The sequence below is a fragment of the Leopardus geoffroyi genome, chromosome E2 (assembly GCF_018350155.1).
Source record: "Leopardus geoffroyi isolate Oge1 chromosome E2, O.geoffroyi_Oge1_pat1.0, whole genome shotgun sequence".
In the NCBI taxonomy this organism is placed as follows: Eukaryota; Metazoa; Chordata; class Mammalia; order Carnivora; family Felidae; genus Leopardus; species Leopardus geoffroyi.
In genome coordinates, this window is record NC_059335.1 from 9,684,735 (window position 1) to 9,710,019 (window position 25,285).

The 25,285-nt window shown below is 59.6% G+C and overlaps 1 protein-coding gene across 3 annotated transcripts in view; it reads right to left on the reverse strand.

Moving 5' to 3' along the window:
• Positions 1–25,285, reverse strand: part of BICRA (BRD4 interacting chromatin remodeling complex associated protein) — an 81,293-nt gene that overhangs the window by 13,831 nt on the left and 42,177 nt on the right. Inside the window, exons 2-7 of one of the 3 annotated variants that reach the window (XM_045440764.1) lie at positions 11,253–11,353; positions 10,001–10,046; positions 9,861–9,903; positions 7,865–7,930; positions 3,921–5,867; positions 3,162–3,338 (exon numbers count right to left, since the gene is read on the reverse strand). In XM_045440764.1, the coding sequence (XP_045296720.1) occupies positions 3,162–3,338; positions 3,921–5,867; positions 7,865–7,930; positions 9,861–9,903; positions 10,001–10,041 (2,274 nt within the window). In that variant the 5' untranslated portion in view covers positions 10,042–10,046; positions 11,253–11,353. The remainder of the gene's footprint in view (positions 1–3,161; positions 3,339–3,920; positions 5,868–7,864; positions 7,931–9,860; positions 9,904–10,000; positions 10,047–11,252; positions 11,354–25,285) is intronic. The other 2 variants (XM_045440766.1, XM_045440765.1) reach the window with 2 other exon arrangements.

A 25,285-nucleotide genomic window follows, 5' to 3' on the forward strand; every position in this document is an offset into this window, starting at 1 on the left:
GTTACTCACAATCCAAGGTCTCACCGTAAGAGAAATGGTATCGTTCACGAAGTTATTCCCATAATGCCCTCCTCCTCGTGCCTCTGATCCTGAAGCGAGCTCCAAACCGTCCCCTGGATCCGTCTACTTGCCTCCATCGTCACTGTGACCACCCCTTTGAAGCACTGTCCTTGTCCTTGTCCCATGAGGATCTCTGGACCTCCGTTCACATGGCCCACCAAGCCACTCTCCAGTGGAAGCCAGAAGGATCACTGAAAATCGTATAATCAGACAAGGCCATGGCCCCGTGACTGCCAGGGCCCAACTCATTGGCCCACGAGGCACCGCCGAACTCCTCCGGCCCCGTCTCGCTCCACCCCACACCCCCCCCCCCCACTCCAGCCTACTTTCCATTCCTTGGCATCCCAAGTTGGCCCTGGCCTCAGGGCCTTTGCACATGCTATTTCCCCACAACTTCTCCTTCTTCGGGCCTCAGCTCAAATACTTCCTCCCCCCAGAGGCTGATCCTGCTCACTTAGCCCAGAGCAGGACCCTCGCCGGCCTCCTCACGGGCAGCCCACTGCCTTCAATGCTTTCCTCTAGCAGGCTGTTTCACCTGCGGCTGAACCGCGGCTCCTCCCGGAACGTTCTCTCCCTTTGATTCCACTGGGGCGTACAGGGCACAGAGCCAGCACCGGCGGGGCTGTTTCGTACGTGTGTTTCGTTTCTTCAATAAATGATTTCCTCCGTTGGTTTATTCAATACAGGCTCACTGAGGGTCGGCTGTGTGCCTGGCACTGTTCTGGCCACTGGGGATACGGCAAAGAGACGACGGACAAAACTCTCTGCCCTCGTGGAGTTTACAGTATGGCGAGAACCGTGTAAACAAGGACACTAGACAGTCGGTGACACGGCCGGAAGTGCTACGGAGAAACACGAACCAGGCAAGGGCCAGGGCGGGCTGGGCTGCGGAGGGAGCGGGCTATGGCTTGAGACCATGTGGCTGGGGAAGGTCGTGAGGCGTGTGGAGGGTGACCAAACGCGTCCTGGTTTGCCCGGGACGGTCTCGGTTTTAAAACGACGAAGTCCTGGGGCACCTGGGTGGCTCCGTCGGTTGAGCGTCCGACTTTGGCTCAGGTCGTAATCTCGCGGCTCGTGAGTTCGAGCCCCGCGTCGGGCTCTGTGCTGACGGCTCGGAGCCCGGAGCCTGCTTCGGATTCTGTGTCTCCCTCTCTCTCTCTGCCCCTGCCCTGCTTGCACTCTGTCTCTCTCTCTCTCTCTCTCTCAAAAATAAACATTAAAAATAAAATGAAATAAGATAAAACAAAACAAAACAAAATAAAAAAGTCCTGCCTTCTAAGAACGTCCTCGGTACTAGGTAAACTGGAACGACTGCTCCCGGCAAATGTGTGCCGTGGCACCCACAGCGCTCGGAGGAGATCCTCCGAACCCCCTGGAACAGCGGACCGTGGAAGCTGCTTGCTGGAAGGCCTGTATCTGGCCCGCTCCAGAAGCACTGCTCCCAGCGTGAGTTGCTCCCACGCCGGGCGCCTCCTGGCCTTTTGTCCCCTCCCCCACTTCTGCTTCTCCTCTCGATGCAGACATGGCCGGATGCCATCTTGGTCTCGTGTCCTCCTAGACCGTGACTCTGGACCGGATCCCGCTCTCCCCCAACGGGGACAATAAAAAAAAAAAAAAAAAAAATGATAAATGGTGGACACCTACTGCCTGCTTAGTCTGGGCTAAGCCTGTGGTAGCTCGTTTACTCCTAACAGACCCGTAAGAACCTATTATCCCCATTTTGCGCAAGAAGAAATCAAGGCTCAGCGGGTACAGGGCTTTGCTCTGGGTCAGCACAAGGCCGGGCACCTATTAAGCGCCCTCGTCCCCCCAAATATCTGTTTCAGGAAAGAAGAAACTGGTTGCTGAAGGTCACGGGGCAAGTAGCAGAACCTGAGAGTGAAATCGTGGTCGTCTAAGGCCAAAGTCCATGATGCTTTGCTGACGTTATCTCCTCCTCCTCCTCCCCTTGCCTAGGCTCATCGACCTATCCACGAGTCCTTCTTGAGCGAGTACAACATCGACGCCAGAAAAGCACTCCCACGTGCTTATGGCTCGCGTGAGACAAAGGCCAACGTTCCTCATATGTAAAGAGTTGCTACAAATCAACAAGAAAACGGCCAGGAACCCGAATTTTCAATGGCAAGGGGTACGAGCAGGCGATTCCACGGAAAGCACAAACAGGTCTACATCTACGAACACCTGCCCAATCTCGTGGTCAGAAACGCAAACCGAAACAAGGCGAGAAGCTGCTTTTCACCCGGCAGGCGGGCGACGTTCAATACACTGCTGAGGCCGTGCAGAAAGGGGCACAGACGACATACCGCTGTGAAAGGGTGCCCCGATCGATACTCCACAGAGGGCGATCTGGCGCCTCCCGTCACAACCACAGACGCCTGTGACAGACCCGGCGCTTTCCTTTTTTGAGAACCCGCCCCGCAAAGTGACGTACAGACGGTCATGCTTTGCCGCTCGGTTCCTCACAGGCAAAGGCTGGAAAGGACCTAGCTGCTCGGCAACAAGGACCAGTTAAATAAATGCCAGCCCGTCGGCACGGCGGAGAACGGCGCGGTCCGCGAAAGAATGAAGCCACGTCTCCGAGATGAGTCCCTAAACGAGAGAATGTGCAAAATCGCATGCAGAGTGTGCCCTTGCTTTTGTACGAAGTGGGAAGAAAAGAATCCAGGCGCCGCCTTGCCTGTCCACGCGTGGACAAGGATGCACAGAACCGCCCCGGGGAGGCAGGGCGGGAATCCGTGGCTCAGGAGAAAGGGCTTTTCAAGCTACATCTCCGGGTTATCTTTTGAGATGCGAACCCTCTGACCGTGTTACTCCTCCGGAGGCGAAAATGGTCACTGTGGTAAAGAAGTGCTTGCCGTGTGCACCCCGTGTCCCTGCCTACGGTGTGGGCTCCCCCAGGCCTGGCTCTGGTCCTAGGAGTCCACGGCTGCCAGGAGACCCTCAGGAAAGATCTGGGGAGCGAAGGGACACCTTTCCCAAGCCAGCGAGACAGAGAGGCAGGCAGGGCAGCCAGAGCGAGGGGGAGGGGGGAGCAGGAAGGAGGGGTTTGCAGGGGCAAGGCTCGGTCTGAGCTGGGGCAGAGGCTGCTGGGGTTCATCTACCTGGGGGGCCGGCGCCGGGGAAGCCTGGCTGTCGGGGGCCTGAGGGCCGAGGCCAGCTCCTTTGGCGGTGGGGGTGGTCGGGGCTGGGTCTTGGGCGGGAGGCGGGGCGCTGACTATGACCGAGGCGGGCACGGAGAGGTGGGGGCCGTCTGCGGAGAGGGGCTGCTGGCTCCTCTCCTGAAACGGGCAGCCCGCACAGGGTCAGAAGGTCACCCCACGGCCCCCGCAGCCTCCCCACCCCAAGATCCCGGCCTCCCCAACGTCCCAGAGCAGGGGGTGGTGGGGACCGGGCGCAGGGGCACCGAGAGGCCGGGTGCAGAGGCCGGGGCGGCTCGGAGCCCGGGGTCCGGGCACCAGGGGGCCTGCTGCCCCAGCAAGTTCGTTTCGCTCCGGTCCCGACAGTCCTCCGGCTCCACCTCGCCCGCGGCCTCCCGCCCCATCTGTCTGTCTGCCCATCTGTCTGTCTGTGTCTTGCCCGGTCTCTCTGATCCTCATCCCCTCCAGCAGGAGAGCAGACAGTCAGCCTGTCCGCCAGTCAGTCCCCCTCCTCGTCTTTCCCCCTCCTGGTCCCCGAGGGGACAGCCCGCATCACCGGGAGCAGGGAGTGCCGCTCTGAGACGCCCTCCCAAGCCCACCAGACGCCCCCCTCCCAGTCGCTGCCTCCCCGCCCCCCCCCTGCCCACACACACCTTGAACTCCAGCTCCCGGCCCCTCCCCACGGCACACACCCCCTGTCCGAGCCCCTCCCCGGCCACTTACCTGCGGCAGGAACATCTGCAGGGAGTCCTGAGTGAGGATGGCCGCGGTGGCGGCAGAGGGTGGCTGTCCCAGGACGATCTTCTCTGGGCTGGACGCCAGGCCCGGGCTGGGCTGGGGGGTGGTGGCCTGAGGCGGGGCGGCGGCCTGAGGGGCAGGGGCCTGGGGGGGGGGCTGCTGCGCCGGTGGCTGCTGGAGGCCCAAAGGCAGCGGTGTGCTGGCGGCCGGTGGCGCCTGGGGGGCCGTCTGCACCGCGAGGACGGGTGCGGCCTCCCCGGTGGCGGCCGGGGGGGCCGGCTGCACCAGCCCATCGGGGGCGTTGAGCATGGCCACGGCGCTGGGAGGCAGAGTGACCCCCTGGAGGACGGTGGTGGCCGTGGGGCCCGTGGGCGCCGGCTGGCTCTGTGTGGGCAGGCTGCCCGCGGCCAGCGACACGGGCATCTGGAAGAGCGCCGGCTGGCCCACCTGGATGGGGGCGGCCGAGAGGATGTGGGCGGCGCTGTGGGCCCCCGAGTGGGGGGCCAGCACGGGGCCCAGGCTCAGCGGGCCCGCCAGGTTCTGGTTGGTGAGGATGGGGTTTGCGATGAGCTGTCCGCCCGCGTGGGGGGCCGCGGCCGCCAGGATCTGCCCGCCGACGTTGGTGGGCAGGGCCGACAGCGTCTGGGGCAGCTGGACGGCGGGCGCCCCCGGCAGCAGGAACTGGTTCTGGCCCGGCAGCATGTGCTGGGCGGGGATGACGATGCTGCTGCCCTGATTCAAGAGGTGGACGCTCATGGGCTTGCTCAGGGCCCCGGGCGGCTGCGGCGGGGCGGCCCCCGTCGTGGTGGCCGGAGGCTGCTTGAAGACGTTGGCCTGCAGGGCCGGCGCCGGGAAGCCCGACAGCACCACGTTCTGGCCGGCCTTGCCCGCTGCCATGAAAGTCAGGTTCTGGGGGGCCTTGGGCGGCTGCGGGAGGCCCCCCGCCTCGCCCTGGATGGTGAGCGTGGCGCCCGCGGGGGCGAACGGCTTGGGGGTGAGCTGGTAGAGCTTGGGGGGCAGCACGCCGGCGGGCTTGGGCTGGATGGGCGTGGGCGTGCGATGCAGGATCACGTTGGGCGCCGGGACCAGCGGCGACGTGCCGAGGCCGGGGGCCGCCGAGGGCGCCCCGCCGGCCGCTGCGGGGGCAGCCCCGGCCCCTCCGAACACCGAGTTCCCGTTGAGCGTGGTGGCCACGGCGGTGGGGAGGTTCTTCTGAATGACCAGGCCCGCCCCCTGGGGCGAGACGCCGGCCGACGCCAGGGTCACCGGCTCCGAGGGGCCGGCCGCTGAGGCCAGGTAGCCGCTGACGGGCACTTGCTTGGCCAAGAGCTGGGAGGTGGGCGGGTTGAGTGCCATGACCGGCTGGCCCACCACCTGGATGGGCGCCAGGCCGAGCGTGGCCGCCGCGGCGCCCCCAGGGCTGCCGTTGGGCAGGCCCTGGAGGCCCGGGATGGGCTGGAGGGTCACATTGCCCAGGCCCACGGGCTGCAGGAAGGGCTGGACGCTCAGCGCTTTGTTGACCACGTCCTGGGGCGGCACCAGGGCCTGGTGGGTCAGCACGGCGGGGGGGGCCTGCAGCCCCAGCAGGTCGGTGCCCCCCGGGAACAGGGCCTGGGGCCCCGCGGCCACGGCCGCGGCCCCTCCGGCCCCCGCCGGGCCCGCCCCGCCGTCCGCGGGCTGCAGAGTGGGCAGCTGGAAGGGGCCCAGGTCCAGCTCGGCCTCGGCCTCGAGGGTCTGCTCAGTGATGTTGGCCTCTTGGAGGCTCTGCTGGAGGATGTCGCAGGGCTGGTCGGCGCCCCCTCCGCCCCCGCCGCCGCCCCCCGCGGCAGGCGAGCCCAGGATGGCATCTTCCAGGAAGTCTAGGTCCACGCTGGGGGCCGGCTGCGTGGGCTCCGGGCTCAAGTGGTTGCCAGAAGCTTCTTGCACGTGGAGCTGGAGGCCGGGCGAGGTGGGAAGGGAAGAACAGAGGTTAACCAGGGGCTGGCGCAGGGCAGGGCCGGCGCACAGGGCCCTCGGTGCCGGCACGGCCAAAGAGAACGCTTCACCCGGACGTGGCCGCCACCTACGTTCGAATCCCAGCCTCCGCCGGGCTCTGCCGTGCAACCCGGGGCTTGCTTTCTCCGGCCCCGCTCTCCCTGCCTGCACGCGTCAGCGGAACGGAATGAAAACTCTTCTCGAAGGAGCCATAAAGGCCCATAAAACCCCCACGTGCAGCTCCCACGCCTCAGAAGCGCCCCGAAGGCCGCCAACGCCTTCCTAACCCTTTTGGTAGCAAACCCTGACCAAAAGTGATTACGGCGCTCTCGGGGAGAGCCACAATTTGCCCACGTGACGTGACCCTTCCGGAGGCGGACCGTGGAGAGGGGAGTGAGCGTGTCACGTGACGTCCCGCATCACTTTCCCGGAACCCCTGGAAGGACCCGGAGTTCTGAAACATGCCCGGCCCCCAAAGCTTCCGGATCGAAGACCGGGGTCGTGTTCGTTAGGGACAGCGGCAGCTACCGTCGGGGGCCTTACTCTGGGCCGGCCGTGCTGAGTCGGACGCATCTTCAGCGCCTTCCACGCTGTCCCGGATTGCGATCCAGGCACGTACGACCAAGACACGCACGGATATTTGAGCAAATGTGGCACAGGCGAGAATCGTGCGCCCCCACCCTCCTTTCCCAGGCGGAGAGAGGGGACTGCTTGGCAGGATGTGGCTCCCGATCAGCCCCCAGCCCAGACCCGGACGGTTCTGAGTTCTTCACCACTTAAATGGCCACAACCAAACCTGCCTCCTAGGACGGCCATGACCTTCACGGACATCACACGCAGGGGGCTTGAAGCCGGACCAGGGGCTTCACAGGTGTTAAAAAAGGATGGTATCGGGGCACCTGGGTGGCTCAGTCGGTTGAGCGTCCGACGCTTGATTGCGACTCAGGTCAGGAGCTCATGGTTCGCGAGACTGAGCTCCGTGTCTGGCTCTGGGCTAACAGCACGGAGCCTGCTTGGGGTTTTTCTCCCTCTCTCTCTGTCCCTCCCCTACTCTCTAAATAGATAGATAGATAGATAGATAAAAGAAACTTAAAAAGGATGACTAATCACAAAGTCAGAATCCAGGCTCGTCACTGTTCCTGGGTCTATAAAGGGTCAAATAAAGGTTTACTGGTCAGGTTCTAGATTAATCATTTATATTATGAAAGATCAATTATTCAGAACATATTATCACAGCTGTCGTGAGCGCTACGTGGAAATGACCGGAAAGGGCTGGGTAGCATACAGTAAGTGTTAATAAATGACAGTTATGACAAGAGGGAGGAGGGAGAAGACCGGAGGAGGAGGGGGAGGGATGAGGCGAAGGGGGGTTGGGAAGGGGGGAGGAAGGGAGAAGCAGCAGAAGAGGAAGAAGAGGGAAGGTCAAGTGGCATGGTCAGGCACACAGTAGGTGCTTAATTAACGTCCACTGCGTTCCCCACTCTGGGCTTTGCCTGGCTCCCCCGCCCCCATTTTCCAGATGGAGACCGAGGTCTGCGTCAGTCGATCCCCTTCCCCTGGGGGACACCCAACCACGGCTAAGCAGGGACAGGCCCCCAGGCCCCCACACTGCCTGCTCCCTAGACGAGTGTCCCCTGGTGAACCCCAGAGCTGGCCTCTGCCTCAACTCCCCAGAACCACTCTGTCCCAACTGACCCGAGGCCCCGAAGCCAGGGACCCGGGACCCTCCCCTTCTTCCCGAGGAGCCGGTGGGCAGATCCAGGGCCACCCCACCTAGTCTCACCTCCACCCCCCGTGGCCCCCCCCCCTCCTCCAGGCAAAGCGCCTCAGGGGTGAACGTGACCCCCTTCCCTCTTGCCGTTAGGGTCTCCCTCCCGCCGGCCGCCTCCAGGGACACCACGGGCCGTGACTCAGAGCCCGCCCCCCGCCCCCCACCGAACCCCTGAGTCACTTACCCCAGGACCTTCATAGAAGGCACTTTGGGCCTCCCCGGGGTTATCCAGGAGGTCGTCACCGTCCAGCTGCAACAAGACCCGCCCCCACCCCAGGTCAAGGTCAGCTGGGCAGCGGGCTGGCCCTGCTCTAGAACAAAAACCAATTTGAAGTCACAGCGGACCAGGGGACAAAGACCGCCCCTGGGGCATCAGCATCGCGGGACACTCTGCCTCCAGAAAAGAGGCCCCAAAGAAAGGGGCTTGGCGGCGTGTTGAAAACCCAAGGTGTCCCCGGCACGGAGTCCGAGGCTCTCCCGACGCGCCTGCCTTGAACTCTAGACTCCTGCCTCCGTGCCTCTGCCCCAGCTGAGCCCCGCCTTCAGCCTTCATCCCAGCACATCCTTCGGGACCCGTCGGACCCGCCACCTTCTCTCAACAACCACCCGTCTCTCCTTACTAAGTCACTCCTTTCTCTACGCGGCCCAAGTGCCCGGCGTGCCCCCCACCCCCCCCCCCACCATCTGGGCACCTAGCGCCCATGCCCAGCCTGACTCCGGGAGGGCAGGGACCTGATTCCCAAGGCGCATCTCTGAAACAGCACCTGACGTCCACGGAAGGGCCCACGGAACGTGCGTCCACGGCTGAGCCTCCCCAGTCTCTTTCCACGTGGATGTCTCTCCAGAACCCCGGGCTCCCAGCACCGCCAATGAGGGGCCCCCCTGCGCTCGTGGAATCTGCCCCCCCCGAACCCCCAGCCTCAGAAGACACAACCCACTCAAATCTAGGAGGCATTCGGACACTCTCCTCCTCAACGACTCCTCCACCAGCGGGTCTAGTCGGCTCTGCGTTCCAGACGGACCCCCAAAGCCAGCGCCCGGAGCCCCCCCCCCTTCAGTGCCCACCCCACGGCCCCGGCCGCCGTCGTCCCGCAGTCCTCGCCGCCACGCCACAGTCATCTGACGCTTCTCCTTCCAAGAGGTGACGCTACATTCCCCTCCCTGTGATCGCGGGCCGGCTCAGTGACTCACTTCTCACGAATACAGAGTGACTTCGGTGGTGAGATCATAAGAGGCACTGAGCTTCCTCCTGGCCCTGGCCCTTGGGTCACTCACTGTGGGGGAAGCCAGAGTGACACGTCCTGAGGACACTCAAGCTGTCCCTACAGGGAGGCCTATGTGCTGAGGAGCCAAGGCCTCTGGCCAACAGCCACAGAAACGCGTCGTCGTGGAAGCCCGTCCTCCAGCCCCGGACAAGCCTTCGGATGACAGCGGCCCCGCCCGACATCCCGACTGCAACCTCAGGAGGGACGCCCCCGCGCCAGGGGCACCCAGCGAAGCGGCTGCCCAAGTCCTGACCCTCAGGAACTGGGACAGCACTAACAAACTTTAAGTCACTAAGCGTCGGGATAATTTGTTACACAGCCCCAGACAACCGATACGACTCCTCATGGCTCAGCCCGCTTCTACTTCCTGCTTTGCTCCAGGCCCCGCGTGACCTATGACTTTTGTCCGCTCCAGTGTCCCCCGCCACCAGTTTCCCCTTCAGTCCGGCCCCACCAGCCTTCTTTCTGTTCACTGACCGTAGCATGTTTTCCTGCATTTTTCTGCCTGCCCTTCTGCCCAAAGCAGCATGGGTGCCTCCCTCTGATCCTCCGCTTTGGCCTTCAATGTCACCTCCCCGCCCACACTGAATTAGCCCCCGCCCCCCCGGCCCCCCCCCCCCGCCCCCCCCCCCCCCCCCCCGCTTTGTTTGAAACTATTTTGTTGTGCAAGTGACATTCTTATTTTTATCCTGCTCTGCAGGGTGCGGTCGGTGACTGCTTTGTTTCCCCCCCGAGGAAATGTGTACGGTGTGAGGGCAGGGATTTGCCACCTCCTCTGCTCTGGCCATGACCCCGGGGGCTCAGCTCACAGAAGGCGCAAGGCGGAGGTCTACTGAATCCGGGGCACAGGTCTCTCAGCCCCCCAGTTCCACAGCCCCCTACCCCAGGGAGGCCCCTCCCTGCCCCAGCACTCACCTTCTCGGATCCATGTAAGAAGTCATTGAGGGCCTGAGGGTCGCTGAAAGACAGAAGAGGAGAGACACTGAGGAGGTGAAGGAGGGGAGGTGGGAGGACAGGAGGGGGGACAGGGAGGGCAGGAGGAGGCCGTTACTCACCAAATCACGTCTAGTAAGCACCTCCCATCCTCATCATCCATCGCCACTGCACGGGGTGGGGCGGGAAGAGGGCAGGGGACACAAGGTTAGACGGCTGTGCGGCACGCCAGGACCCTGCCTTCAAGGACAGTTCCCTGGGCCCAACGTCCGTGGAAGGTCAGGGTGTCTGTTCCCTGGAGTCTACAGGTGTGGGTGGGGGCGGGGAGAGCCTTCCAGGAGCCCCCCCCCCCGCCCAGAGACAGCTGCCTTTTCCTCCTCCCCGACCTCTTGCCCGGCATCTGATGCCCCCGATGAGGACGCTGACCGAGACTACGTGAGCCCTGATCGCGTGCGGGCCTGCGCTGAGGCCTTCACGCACACGTAACCCTTTCAATCCTCACGGTACCCCACAAGGGGGGAGGGTCCTGCCATCCCCACGTCGCAGAGGAGTAACTGGGGACGTGGAGACTGTCATCCATTTCCCAGCCAACAGGGGGCAGAGCCAGGCCTTGAACGCAGGGTCTGGCCCGGAGCAGGGTGTGGCTGGGCGGGGTCTGCCCTACGCGGGAACAGTCCCGAACCTCACCGAGGATGTAGTGACTGACGTGGGTTCCCCCTCACGTGCGCCCCCAGCTGGTTAGAGCCCCTCCCCTGTGACAGCGTTCTGTGACCGCCACCCCCAACCATCACCCCAACTCCCAGGATCCCCCAAGCACTCCAGGGGCATAAAGAGTCTTGGGAAGGGGCTTCTCATAGTTGGTTCGGGGCCTGCGAAGCCGGCAGGCACAGGCTCCCCACAACACACAGCAATGACTGGCCGCGGGGACCGTCCCTGGAGGTCCTTCCCCGGCTCTCGCTGCCTTTCGCAGCGGTGACAACATGCTCTGTCCGGCTCCACATCCCAGCCCCACCAACGCTTCCTTCTTCCTGTGGCCGGCGAGCCCTGCCCTCCCCAACCAGCCCGGGGCAGGGGCTGGGGCGGGGAGTGGGGGGAAGCCCAGCCAGGGGACAGAAAGGCAGGACCTGCAAAGCATCTGGAGAAAAGGGGAAAGTGGGGAGAAGATCCCCACCTGCAGCTGGCAGGGAGGCAGGGGGATGGTCCAAATGACCTGGGGCGGGGGGCGGGCGGTCCAAGGCCGGAGACGGAGGGGCTAAGCCAGGCTCCGCCAGGAAGGAACGTTCCTTCTCCGCCCAGGAGTCAAGGTGGGCCCAGGGAGGTGGAATCAGGGACACACGCCCCTCGGGGCACGGACCGGGACCCTCGGCCGGTTACCTGCGCTACAAACGAATCATGAAGGGAAGGAGGGGGTGTCCACTCCAGGTCTATGCGGGGCCCCCGGCTGGGGACTTGGGGAGTGTCCTTTCGGGGGCCAGCTGTGGAGAGAGAACGAGAGGGAGGCTGTGAGACAGAAAGCCAGGGACAGGGAGGGAGCTGCAGCGAGGAAGGAAGGGGTCAAACACAAGTTTAACAGCACGAGAGCCAACACCGGACGTTATCGTGCACGAGACGCACGCACGGAGCGCGATGGCTGGCCACACGGTGTCACCTGAGCTGGGCACGAAGCTGGCACTTACACGACATAATTCACTGAGGCTTCGACCTGATCAAACAGTCGATTCTCGTTATCCGAGGCGCCTCCGTTCTGCACGGCCGCCTCGGGGACCCGGGGCGGCACTCGGTGCTAGGCCGGGCGGGGGGGGGGGGGGGGGGCGCGTTTTTAACAGCAAAACCGCCAATGAGAAGCAGGAAGGATGTAAACGGGTTGGCGCTAAGCATCGTGAGAGATGAAATGAGAAGACAAAGTGTTGCCTCGTCCAGCCTCAGTGGGAACAGGTGCTTTGGGCCGCTCAAGCGTTTTCACGCGTCCCCAAGTGACCAGGGCAGCGCATCAGTATCGATCTGTGGGTTACACGTGTCGGCAGATACGGGATCGCGAATAACGAGGATCAACTGGAACGGAACGGCCGCGGGGAGGGGAGGGTGTCGGCCCACATGAACCCATTTCACCTTTTCTTTGTTTCTTAATGTTTTTATTTTTTTTAATTCTTTAAAAAACCTTTAAAAAATGTTAAAGGTTAAAAAAAAAATTTTTTTTTTAATCCCTCTTTATTTTCGAAAGAGAGAGAGAGACAGAGGGCAAGCGGGGGGAGGAGCAGAGAGAGAGGGAGACACAGAATCCGAAGAGGGCTCCAGGCTCTGAGCTGCCGGCACACGGCCCGACGCGGGGCTCGAACCCACGAACCGTGAGATCGTGACCGGAGCCGAAGTCGGACGCTTCACCGACCGAGCCACCCAGGCGCCCCCGGGATAGGCACTTTTATTAGCCCCATTCCACAGAGGGGGAAAGTGAGGCTCAGGCCCGTGATCTCTACTCCCAGGAGCCCTCAACTGGTAAGGGGCCAGGCCGGGGCCTGAGCCAAGGCCGGCTAAGAGTCCCCACTCTTAGCCACCTATCCCTCGGATGGACGTTCCTCTCGTCAGGCTGTTTTCCTTTCAGAATCTGAAGCAACTATGGCAAAAATGTCAGGAGAAGATAAAGCTGCCAGCAGCCTGTTATCATTTCATGAATGCTTGGAATAGTTCAGATTCGAAATGGCGATAAAGGGAGGGGCGGGGAGGGGGGAGAGGACTGGTTGCACCCGGCCCTGGGAAGACCTAGGAAGCAATCGTCACAAGACCCAGGAACGTGGGATCCTGGGACCCGTGTCCCATCTGGATGCACCGCCTTGGCCTGGCGGTGTTCACAAGCACCCAGCTTCCCACTGGTTCCTTCCGTCCTCCCAGCCTGGAATTTCAGGTGTGGTCCCAGCTCTGCAAACCTCGGGCCAGCAGAACCGCGCCCGGGAGCGCGAGTTTCCTGAACAGGACTCTCCAGACGGGGGGTCCGGGGGATGCATGACCAGCGGGAGGCTCCTGACGTCTCGCCGAAAAAAATTTTCAAGTTTCCTTATTGATTTCGAGAGAGAGCGAGCGAGCAGGGGAGGGAGGAGCAGAGAGGGCGGCGGGGGGAGGGGTGGGGGATGGAGAGTCTGAAGCAGGTTCCACGCCGTCAGCGCAGAGCCCGAGACGGGGCTCGATCCCAGATCCCGGGAACAGCGAGATCGCGACCTGAGCCAAAACCAAGAGCCGGACGCTTTAACCCACTGAGCCACCCAGACGCCCCAGGAGAATGTTTTCATCCGTGCGTCTTTATTCCGACGGTCACAGCAGAGAAAGGAACGGGGCGGGGGGGGGGGGGGGCTTTTCGGCGAGAGGAAAATGTTCTGCGTTGGGGGATGCCAATGAAGGTGCCGGTTAAGTGAGGGTTTAAAACGTAACGGCTCGGATCTGTGCGTGTGTGCTCAAAACGTGTACATTTTACCTTAAGAAGCTGTAAAAAAAAAAAAAAAGAAAAGAAAAGAAAAGAAAAGAAAGAAATCAACACCAGTACGTGTTAGCGGGGCGGGAGAGAGGCCAGACAGGTGTGGCAGGACGGGTGGGAGCTGGTAAGGCTGAGTGATGGGTGCCCGGGGGCTTCGGGTGCCGGTCGCTGGCCGTTGTGGGGAGTTTCCACATTAAGAGGAAAACAACAGGCCAGCGATCAGCTCCGCACCTCTGCCTCCCCCGTCTCCCATCGGCCTGAAGCCAAGAGACGCGGCGTGAAACGACAGATCCCCGCTCCGCCGTGCGTGGGCTGGGCGACACCAGGCAGGTGACCTCACCTCTCTGTGCCTCGATGTGTTCCTGGGCCAAAAGCGTATAATCACTGTCCCTGTGTCTCCTCTGCGGGCGGAGAGTCTCTGAGGACAGGGCCTGGGCTGTGGTGCGCACACAGCAGGCACTGCGATCGTTACTGCCCTTGATGTCGCTGTTTGGTGAGCCCTGCCAAACGCGGCCGGCTGAGGAGAAAAGGTCAGCCCTGACCCTGCCTCCTGTCCCCCCTGGTCTCACACTGATGCCCAGGCCCTTCCCTGGATCGAGAAGCCCGGGATCCCGCCCAGCCTGTGTGCCCCGCGACCAGTTACTCACCCCCCCCCACCCCCCGTGCCTCAGTTTCCCCACCAGTCCGAGGGGGCTAACGGCACGTCCCCCGCCATGGGATCGTTACGCACGAACGCCTTCAGTCCTCACGTGTGCCAAAGTGTTTCGCAAGCATTCAGCTGCCGCTGTGGACATGACCCGGTGTGGCCACCCCCCCAAAGCTTTCCGGCCAGTCAGGTTGGGGAAAAAAGCCCCCCAGCCTCCATCCAGCTTTTCCACCAGGTGCCAGCTGCCGCGTGAGCACCGCGGGAGGAAGGCTGTATACATCACCAGCTTCCGTGATGGGTCATGCACACGGTCCTACTTAAGCCGCCCGGCACCAGGCCTCCTCGCATCCTTCCAAGGCCAGCTTTACGCCCATTTCTCAGATGAGATAAATGAGGCCAAACGGAGTGGTTATGGAGAAGCCACGGCCATCACGGCCAAAGAAACGTGCCCACGCCGGGCTAACCAGGTACCCCGCAGCCCTTCACCCAAGCAGGCAGAAGGAGGCTTGAAGGACACAAATGAGGGGCGCCTGGGTGGCTCAGTCAGTTGAGCGTCCGACTGCGGCTCAGGTCACGATCTCCCGGTTCGTGGGTTCGAGCCCCGCGACAGCTCCGAGCCCGGAGCCTGCTTCGGATTCGGTGTCTCCCTCTCTCTCTGCCCCTCCCCCGCTCACAAGGTGTCTGTCTCTCTCAGAAATAAACAACCATTAAAAAAACTCTAAAACGTTTAAAAAAGGGCACAAACGAAGCCACCAGCCGTTGAAAGAGACAGAATTTGAACAGTGCCCGGATATCCGACAATATTAAGAAGCTGTGATTAACATTCCGGGGGTAACAACGGCCTCGCGTTTTCTTCCTTTCCTTGGAGTCCTTACCTCTTTTCTTTTTTTTTAATTTTTTTTTTTTAACGTTTATTTATTTTTGAGACAGAGAGAGACAGAGCATGAACGGGGGAGGGTGAGAGAGAGAGAGGGAGACACAGAATCCGAAACAGGCTCCAGGCTCTGAGCCATCAGCCCAGAACCCGACGCGGGGCTCGAACTCACGGACCGCGAGATCGTGACCTGAGCTGAAGTCGGACGCTTAACTGACTGAGCCACCCAGGCGCCCCAAAAAATTCTTATTTATTTATTTTGAGAGAGAGAGAGAGTGAGCGTGGGACGGGCAGAGAGAGAGGAAGAGAGAGCATCCCAAGCAGGCTCCTTGCTGTTAGCACACAGCCTGATGCGGGGCTCGAACTCATGAAAACCATAAGACCACGACCTGGGCTGAAACCGAGAGTCGGATGCTTATCCGACCGAACCAACCGGGCACCCCTAGATTTTTTTTTTTTTTTTTTAATTTTTAATGTTTATTTATTTTTGAGAGACAGAGACACAGAGCACGAGTAGGGGAGGGGCAGAGAGAGAGGGAGACACAGAATCGGAAGCAGGCTCCGGGCTCCGAGCCATCGGCACAGAGCCCGACGCGGGGCTTGAACCCACGAACCTCGAGATCGTGACCTGAGCCGAAGTCGGTCGCTTAACCGACTGCGCCACGCAGGCGCCCCTGGCCGCCCATATTGCCATTATTCACCAGCGCGGGAGCAACTCAAGTGGCCATCAACGGGCCATCAACCGTCATTCAGGAAGGGAGTTCTGACCCAGGCTTCGACGTGGCTGGCCCCTGAGGACATCGTGCGGAGTGAAACAAGCCAGTCGCGGAAAGACACGCGCTGCAGGATTCCACGTGTAACGCACACAGGGCCAGAGGGCGGGACGGCGGCTGCCAGGGGCTGGGGAGAAGGGGGAACGGGGAGCTAGTGCTTCGCGGGGGCAGAGTTCAGTTCTGCAAGACGAAGAGCTCGGGCGACGGACGGTGGTGACGGTCGCACAACAGTGTGACTGCAGTCGTGCCGTGGAACTGCACACTTGGGAATGGCCGAGGGGGGAGGGTGTCTGGCTGGCTCAGTCGGAAGAGCACGCGACTCTCGATCTCAGGGTGGCGAGTTCAAGCTCCACGCTGGGGGTCGAGACTACTTAATACGTTTTAAAAAAGAGGGGACGGTAGGCAATTTTACGTTATACGTAGTTTACCGTGATTAAAAAAAAAAAAAAAAAAAGAGGGGCGCCTGGGTGGCTCAGTCGGTTAAGCGTCCGACTTCGGCCCAGGTCACAATCTCGCGGTCTGCGGGTTCGAGCCCCGCGTCGGGCTTCTGTGCTGACGGCTCGGAGCCCGGAGCCTGCTTCGGATTCTGCGTCTCCCTCTTTCTCTCTGCCCCTCCCCATGCTCGCACTCTGTCTCTTAATCAAAAACAAGTAAGTATTAAAAAATAAATACAAATTAAAAATGGGTAAGGTAGTCAATTGTATGTTATGTGTATTTTACCGTGGTTAAAAAAAAAAAAAGAATTAGGGGCGCCTGGGTGGCGCAGTCGGTTAAGCGTCCGACTTCAGCCAGGTCACGATCTCGCGGTCCGTGAGTTCGAGCCCCGCGTCGGGCTCTGGGCTGATGGCTCGGAGCCTGGAGCCTGTTTCCGATTCTGTGTCTCCCTCTCTCTCTGCCCCTCCCCCGTTCATGCTCTGTCCCTCTCTGTCCCAAAATTTAAAAAAAAAAAAAAAAAGAATTAAAAAAAAACCAGACACTTGGGGCTCCTGGTGGCTTAGTTCATTAAGCGTCTGACTCTTGATTTTGGCTCAGGTCATGATCTCATGGTGTATGAGATCGAGCCTCACGTGGGGCTCTAAGCCGACAGCACGGAACCCGCTTGGGATTCTCTCTCTCCTCTCTGTCTCAGAATAAAACAACTTTTTTTTCTAAAAGGACAATGAGGACTATCAAAGATTTTTGAAAAAACCTTTTTTTTTTAATTTTAATTTCATTTTAGAGAGAGAATGAGTGAGTGAGGGAGAAGGGCAGAGAGGGAATCTTTTTTTTTGTTTGTTTGTTTTTAATTTTTGAGAGACACAGCATGAGTAGGGGAGGGGCAGAGAGAGGGGAGACACAGAATCCAAAGCAGGCTCCAGACTCCGAGCTGTCAGCGCAGAGCCCGACACGGGGCTCGAACCCACGGACCGTGGGATCAGGACCTGAGCCCAAGTCGGACGCTTAACCGACTGAGCCACCCAGGCGGCCCGGGAAAGAGGGAGAATCTTAAGCAGGCTCCACACTCAGCACGGAGCCCGACACAGGGCTCGATCCCACGACCCTGAGGTCACGACCCGAGCCGCAAGCAGGACTCGGACGCTTAGCGGACTGAGCCACCCAGGCGCCCCTAACGTTTCCTTCCGATCACATCTGCCGCTTGCCAGGCGCTCAACAGCCGCACGCAGCCGGTGGCCGCCGTCCCGGGGCAGCGCGGATCGAGGCCATTTCCATCGCGGGCAGGGCTGGTCTGGCCAGAGTGGTGGAAACCTGGAGATTGACCAGGTTGGCTGAAGAGGAGGGGGCCCACCTTTTGCCCTGCTCTCTCCCCGGTGCACGCGTGGCGTTTTCCGCGGTGAGAAACGTTTGCTGAAAAACATCCTTTCATCCCAAGTATCGCATGACTCTCTGTCTGATGGTTCATTGTGTTTTCTTGCCTGTGGGATGCCGGTGCCCGCACAGGGGGGGCTCGGTAAATATTCGCGGACGGAATCCATGACCGTGCGGAACGAGAGAAGACAAACCCATTCATTCGTTCAGAGCAGCCTGGTACAAAGGGCACCCCTGAAGCCCTGTGCGTCCAGCACGGGGATACCCTCATCACGGGATACCCTAAGGAGCAAAAGCAGACCCGATCCTTGACCCTGGGACACGTGTCCAGCGGTGGCATTGAATCCTCCCCCCGCCTCAACAACAAGCATACTCAAAAGCTTTTAAAAAAGTGACTGGGGGGGTGGGGGGAGTGCACAATTAATGCACAAAGTTGCCAACCCAAAGTCGTCCACACAGGAATGGATGCCCCGCGTTCCCTCAGAGCAGACGCTTTAAGAGCCACCGCACGGCTCTGCCCGAGTCCCACGACAAAGCCACAGCCGACCCACGAGAGGCGCCGCCCCACAAACTCAGCCGAGGCCGAGTGCCTCCCCAGCATCAGGTCTCGTGCTAACTGCATATCCACGGGACCCTCCAGGTCACCGGGAAGGCAGGAAGAAAAATGCTGCCTTGCGGGTCACCAGCTCAGGAAACCGGGACCCGAGAGGGGTCAGGACACCGCCCCCCCCCCCCAACCGCAAGGACGGGGGCCCGAACTCGAACTCAGACCCCGTGATTCTGGAGCCCTCATTCTTCGCCACCCGCGCGCTATAAAAAGCAGGAAAAGCCAGGAGCTCAAGAGAGCAGCTCAAGGGAGCAGCCGTGACGCAACAATGTCAGAGCGTCCTTCCAGAAAATCGTGGGAATGCCTCCCGCGCGGGTAACGCAAGCCGAGTTCTGCACTGTCATCAGGAGCTCGGCACAAGCCAGCCGGCCCAGCAGGACCCGGAATTGAAAGGCTCCGCGGAGCTCCAGAAAACGGGCAGATTCTCACCTCCCAGGGTGAACGTCAGTACCCGCCCCGCCCGGGACAGTGACAGGTAACAAAAGTGAAAGTGTACAGAATTGTATCCTTTGCCACAGGAAGGAGAGAAGACGGTGCAGCAAAGCCTCCCGCTGGCAATGGCGTTTTGCAAACACCACTTCCCCAACCCTCCCTCCGCCTTACTCACAGAAGCCCTGATGCTGTTCAGAGTAACACTTGCCAGCTCCAAGATGTAAACAAAGGCTGTTTTGAGTCAGTCTTTTTCAAACTATGGGTCACGCCTTGGAGGGTTGTGAAATCAAATTAGCAGGTTGTGACCAGGATTTTTTTTTTTTTTTTGGGGGGGGTGGGGGGGAATGGTTATAGAGCAAAATGGAATGGAACAGACTAGAAAATATTAAAAAGGCAAAGCGTTAAATATTGGTGTGTGAGATCGCTTTCAATTACGTGCGTCCGTACGTGGACACATTTCCTCCGGTGGGTCGCGGTCAAGGTGGCTTGAAGATAATTGGGCTAGGGGCGCCCGGGGGGCTCGGTCGGTTGAGCGTCCGACTCTTGATTTCGGCTCAGGTCGTGGTCTCGCAGTTCGTGGGATCGAGCCCTGGGCTGACAGCGCGGAGCCTGCTTGGGACTCTCTCTGCCCCTCCCCCGCTCGCGTTCGACCCCTTTCTCTCTCTCTCGAAAGAAAGAAGGAAAACGTTAAAATAAAATAATTGGATTGAATCAGTGGCACCCCTACCCCCTGTATCGTTTGCTTCCCTAGGCTTCTTGGCAGCTAGGGTAGCCACGGTTCTGCACTCACTCACGGTTCTGTACCCTTTGGACGGTTCTGCAAACAGGAAAAGCCAAAGGGTACCGCCGGGTTCTGCTCAATGAGACATTTTGGGGAAGGCTGTGGGCTGTTTGGGGGAAAGTTTTTCTTCCAGAATATAAAGACAGAGGTCCCCTAGGGAGAAAATCTCTTTGCGCCCCACTTCCAGCTTTGAATACAGCTGAGATGCCTGGGGCTGTTGCAGCCATTTTGCAACAATGAGGCAACACACCCAAGGCAGGTAGGCACGCCTGCGGAGGATAGCGGTTGGGAGGACAGAAGAAGACTGAGTTCTCAACAACTCATGGACCGCCTGCCTCCAGACTTCGTAATCCTTACAGCTCAACCTACCACTACGGTTCCCATTATCTGCGGCGGAACGCAACCTGATCATCTAGCTCGCATCTCCAGGTATCCTGGCGACCCGTTTCAAGGACTCTCTCGGCCTTCCGTGGGTCAAGGGCATCACTGATGGAGAGGGCTCAGCAAAATGGAAGAGGACTGGTAGAAAGGGGAGCTGAGAAAAGGGTCACTGTGGTTGACTGCAAACGTGGCCAGAAATTCTTCTCCCTGGTCCCGTATGCTTTGCAGCCCCTCCTACCAAGAGATGGGGTCTGTCGCTCCACCCCTTGAACTTGGGCTGGCCTTGGCACGCTTCCGCCCTCTGCCCAGCGGCCATGGGAAGAAGCCTGGGCTAGCCCGCGGGGGGACAAGAGTCACATGCCCATCTCCTGCACCGGCTCAGCTCACGCCCGGTCGAGCCCTAGAAGCACAGCCACCTAGGGGACCTACCGGTGACCACAGAAACGGAGGCAAGTATTTTGAGAGAGAGAGAGTGTGTGTGAGCAGGGGCGGGGTGGAGAGAGGGAGAGGGAGAATCCCAAGCAGGCTCTGCACGGTCAGCTCAGAGCCTGATGCGGGGCTCGATCTCACGAACCCCAAGATCATGACCTGAGCCGACATCGAGGAGAGTTGGACACGCAACCGACCGAGCCAGCCGCCCAGGCGCCCCGACGTGGCTTTAAGCCACCGCGGCATATCATGTTTTCCGAAAACGGCCGCGACAGTGTCACTGATCTCCCCGGATCCGCCCCCCCCCCCCCCCCCCCCGCCCCAGGGCCACCCTGCCATCCCCCTCGGATCGAAAAGAGCTTGTGCGACCAGGACGGCACGGCAGAAACGCCGCTGACTTCCCAGGCGGGGTCACGGAAAGCAATTTGGTTTCTGCCTGGTCCACGGGGACATCTACCCAGAAGCCCTAAGCCACACAGCCCTCCCCAGGGACTAAGGACCCGCCTGGACCTCACGCCTCTGACTCCACCCAAGTCTCACCCACTCCACCTCCCACCCCTCCCCGGCTCTCTCCTCCTCTCCGCAGCCACTGTCCCTGCCCACACGCAGACCCCCACCATTTCTCGTCACCTAACCGTCCACCCGGCCTGCTTGCTCACGGCCGGCTGCGCCCGTCGTTAATAAAATACTCAAACGCTTCCTCAGTGACTGGCAAAGATACACGCTGCTTGAGCCCCCGGCGCTGGCCGCTCAGGACCTCGTGAGACGCCCCCCAGGACCCAGCGACTATGGGGTCACACCTGGTCCAACAGGGAGCCCCCGCGACCACCTTTCCACACCACAGCAGGCACCACGTAATCCGTGCCGACGTCCCCCCCCCCCCCCCCGCTTGCCACGCATTTTGAACACAGCGAAACCTTGGTCTGCAAGCACACTGAGTTCCGGAAGCGTGCTTGCAATCCAAAGCATTGGTGCTATCAAAGCGAACTTCCAGAACCGTCGGCTCAGCTGTGATCCGGTGACGTGTGACGGCTCAGGGACCGCTCGCAAGCGCCAGGCCTCGCTTGTCTCTCAAGTTGAAACTTACTGGAAATGTTTGCTCGTCCCGTGGGGCACTCGCGGGGCACGTTAACTCGCGGTCCAAGGTTTTACTGCATCGCTGTGTCCACTCACTCACTCGTTCACAAGAGTCACTCAACATCTCCACTTTTTTTTTTAAGTTTATTTTTGAGAGAGAGAGAGAGAGAGACAGCGTGAGTGGGGGAAGGGCAGAGAGAGAATCCCAAGCAGGCTCCACGCCGTCAGCGCAGAGCCTGAGGCGGGGCTCGAACCCCCAAAACCGCAAGCCAAAACCAAGAGGCAGACGCTTAACCAACCGAGCCGCGGCGCTGGCATATGGGATGCGGGCGCGAGTCCGCCGGTAAAAACATCAATCCAGCCACACACAAATGACGATATAAAGCCTGCCTCCTAGTGGCCAGGGTCCCCTGGCCTCTGGCCCCTCTGTGCCAGCTCCCTTCGCACTGGCCACGAGCCTGACCTGCCCAAGCCCAAGGCGCACCCCTGCTCAGGCGCCTCCCTCAGACCGGTGTTTGGAAATCCAGGCGCGGGGAGGTGGGCGGGGTCTGTCCCCTCTGCCCCCGGCTGCCCCTACGTCCTGCTTCCTCCTCTTCAGCACCAAAGCCAAGGTTGGGAGAGCACCTCCCAAGTACCCGGGACTATTCCAAGCACTCCGCCCTACGACACTCCATTCCGACAACAATCCTTTGTAGTAGGTGCTATGATCCTCGTATCCGCTTCGTAGCTGGGGAAACTGAGGCAGACAGGAGGGTTAGGTGACTAGCCCAAGGTCACTGGGTCCGCAGAGCCGGGATTTGAACCTAGGCCGACAGGCTCCCAAGCTCACGGGAGCTACGTGATGGTGCCAGCCTGGCTAGCTGCCTCCCCCCACCCCCGCATCCCAACCCCAGGGAGTAGACTTCCTCCAACGCCCTTACCGCTCCCACCTTCCTCCAGTGACCCACTCGGGCCCCCTCCCCCTTACGCCGTCCTGAAACACAGAACCCTCAAGTTCATTTCCCGCACACTTGGGTCTAACAGGCCGATTGAGTGATGAGTTCCCACAGTGGACCCGACGTAAGGCAACGTCGAGAGGCTGCCCTCTTATGGTTTTTTCCCAGGTATCTGTAGTGCCCTGCAGGGTGGTTCCCCCCCCCAGAGACAGGTCTACGACCCAGGGTCCGTAACCACGGTCTTCCCTATTCAGAATGAGGGTCTTGGCAGACGTAACAAAGGACCTCGAGATGAGATCCTCCTACGGCAGCCGGGTGAGCCCTAAATGCGATGACCAGTGACCTTCTCACAGACAAAAGGTGAAGACACGGAAGCCGGAGGCTCAAAAGAAATCTTCTTCCCTAGAGCTTTCAGGAGGCACAACTCTTGAGTACCCTGGTGGCCCTGCCACCACCTTGATTTCGGACGCGTGGTCTCCAGAACTGTGAGAGAATAAATTTCTGGTATTTCAAGCCACCACGTTTGTGGGATTTGCCAGCGCAGCCGCAGGAAAACTAATAACAGCGCGTACATTTTAAGGTAGACGCGTCCGGTCCATACTGGGTATGCAATACATGTACACAAACCACCATGGACCGTTGCACAGGTTGTTCACTACACAAAGGAATCGAGTCTGGCGGACAAGCGGGGCCTCACATCCCAGCGGAGGCTCTGCTCGTGCCAGTGAGACCCAGAGAAGGGCAACATCCACCTGGAGGAAGGACTCTGTTCTAATTCACACAAAGGAGACAAGGGGACTGTGCCCTCCCAGAGGAGGCAACTCCTTCGCTTCCACTGGAAGGCCCAGTAAGAGCTAGCTCGGCCCTGGATGTGTAGCCACTGGCATGCTGTGTCTATTTCAAAGCCAAAAAAGGGAAAACAGGGAAAAAATGTTGATTCCTCGCCCACTCCCACCCCTTCGGGGAAGAGAGAGAGAGAAAAAGCAACGTGGACAGCAGCTAAAACCTACACCATCTTTATTTTCCGCGACCTTTCGAGTTCCAAAATCACGGAATTAGTTGCACAACATAAAAGCGGGCCCTGTAGAACCTGCATTGCTCAGAAAGCAACTGGTGTCTATGTTTTGTGCATCCCCCCCACCCCAAAACTTTCTGCCGTTCACCGCCGTCCTAAATGCGGCTGTAAAGCTGCAGGTTTGACAAGGTTTCACATTTTTTCTTTTAAAAACTTTTCTTTAATGTTTATTTATTTTTGAGAGAGAGAGTGCGAGAGGGGGAAGGGCAGAGAGAGAGAGGGAGACCCAGCATCCGAAGCAGGCTCCAGGCTCCGAGCCGTCAGCACAGAGCCCGACGCGGGGCTCGAACCCACGGACCGCGAGATCGCGACCTGAGCCGAAGTCGGAGGCGCAACCGACCGAGCCACCCAGGCGCCCCTCACATTTTTCCTTACAGCTGGTTTAGAAAACGCGGAGGAAACTCCAAGGAGTGAAAATGGCAAAGGGGTGGGGGGGAAGGAACCGCAGGAATGGCGATGTCGACGGGACACAGGACCTCCCACAGCATCGGGCGACAGGGAAGGCTTCAAGGTCAGGACCAAGCGCGAAGAAGCAAAGGGGAAACAAGGTCCGACGACACGGCACATGCTGTAGACCCCCGGTTCCTCAACTTGAACACGCACCGCAGAATCATATGAAGGGCTTTTAAAGTAAGGCCCGGATTTCACAGTCCGAAGGGCTGGGGTGGGGCCCGGGAATCTGCATTTCCAATCAGCTCCCAGGGACCAGGCTTGGAGAACCACCGCTGGCTCTAGCAGTTTCTGTGTCTTAAGTTCTCCTTCCAGGGTTTTTGCCCTCATACTGAACACAAGCCACCAGTCCCTAGGCAGTGACGAGGTGGCCTCACAGGTCAACAGGGCTGAAGAAGTCGCCCATTATCCAAAGCTACTCCCAGCCTGACTTCTTGGTCAACAGAACCTGCATTTGGTTTCATTCAACAACGTACCCACCCAAGAGGATGAGTCATAATGAGTGTAGGCCTTTGCCCCTGGGTCAGAAACTTCTTTCTGTGGGCCCGGGAAAGATGTTTACATTTGGTTAAAAAGAGCCCCACGCTGGGAAGATTACTTCTCCCTGCTCCTGCTTCCTGCTTGAAAAACTGATGTGAAGCGGGATGACAATGGCCGGTGCTGCAGCAGCTATTTTGTCCACCCGAGGGGGAAGGTCCAAAGAATCAGATCGCAGTGGCCTGGTAATACTGAGTTGGCCCAAATCCCTGTAACGGCCTTCTATTAGACAGCTTACCCCAGAAGAAGATGAAAAGCCCGGGGAAACTTAAGTTAAACACAGACCTACTCTACGGCCCCGCCATTCCGCTCAAAGTGAAAAGACTGTGTACAAACACACTGGCAAAAATTTTCACAGCAGCCTTATTCACAGAAGCCCCAGGCTGGAAACAGCACAGATGTATCCTGACTGGATACAGCTCAACAGTAACAGGGAATACAGGGGCGCCCGGGTGGCTCAGTTGGCTGAGCGTCCGACTCTTGATTTCGGCTGAGGTCATGATCCCAGGGTCGCGGGATCGAGCCCTGCCTTGGGTTCTGTGTTGAGTGTGGAGCCTGCTTAAGATTTTCTCTCTCCCTCTGCCCCTCTTGCCTGCTTGTGTGCTCTCTGTCTCTGCAAACAAACAAACAAACAAACAAACAAACAAAAACCCTAAAAATAAAAGGGATGGGGCACCTGGGCAGCTCAGCCGGTTAAATGTCTGACTCTGGCTCAGGTCATGATCTCCCGGTTCATGGGTTCGAGCCCCGTGACAGCTCGGAGCCCGGAGCCTGCTTCGGATTCTGGGTCTCCCTCTCTCTCTCTGCCCCTCCCTTGCTTGCGCTCTGTCTCTCTCTCAAAACTAAACATTAAAAAACTAAATAATAAAAAAAAGTAAAGGGAATACACTGATTCTTGCAACAATACAGACACATTTCAAATGCATCATGGTGAGCTAAGGAAGCCAGACACAGAAGGCTACGCCCACTACAGCGCGATCCCCTTTTTTACAAGTGAAACCAGTGGGAAGAAATCAGAGGTGGGGTTGCCTCAAGGGGGCAGGCAGAGGGACAGAAGGAGGGGACTCTTGGTTTGTTTTAAACCTTTTTTTAATGTTTCTTTTTGAGAGAGAGAAAGAGAGACAGAGCACGAGCAGGGGAG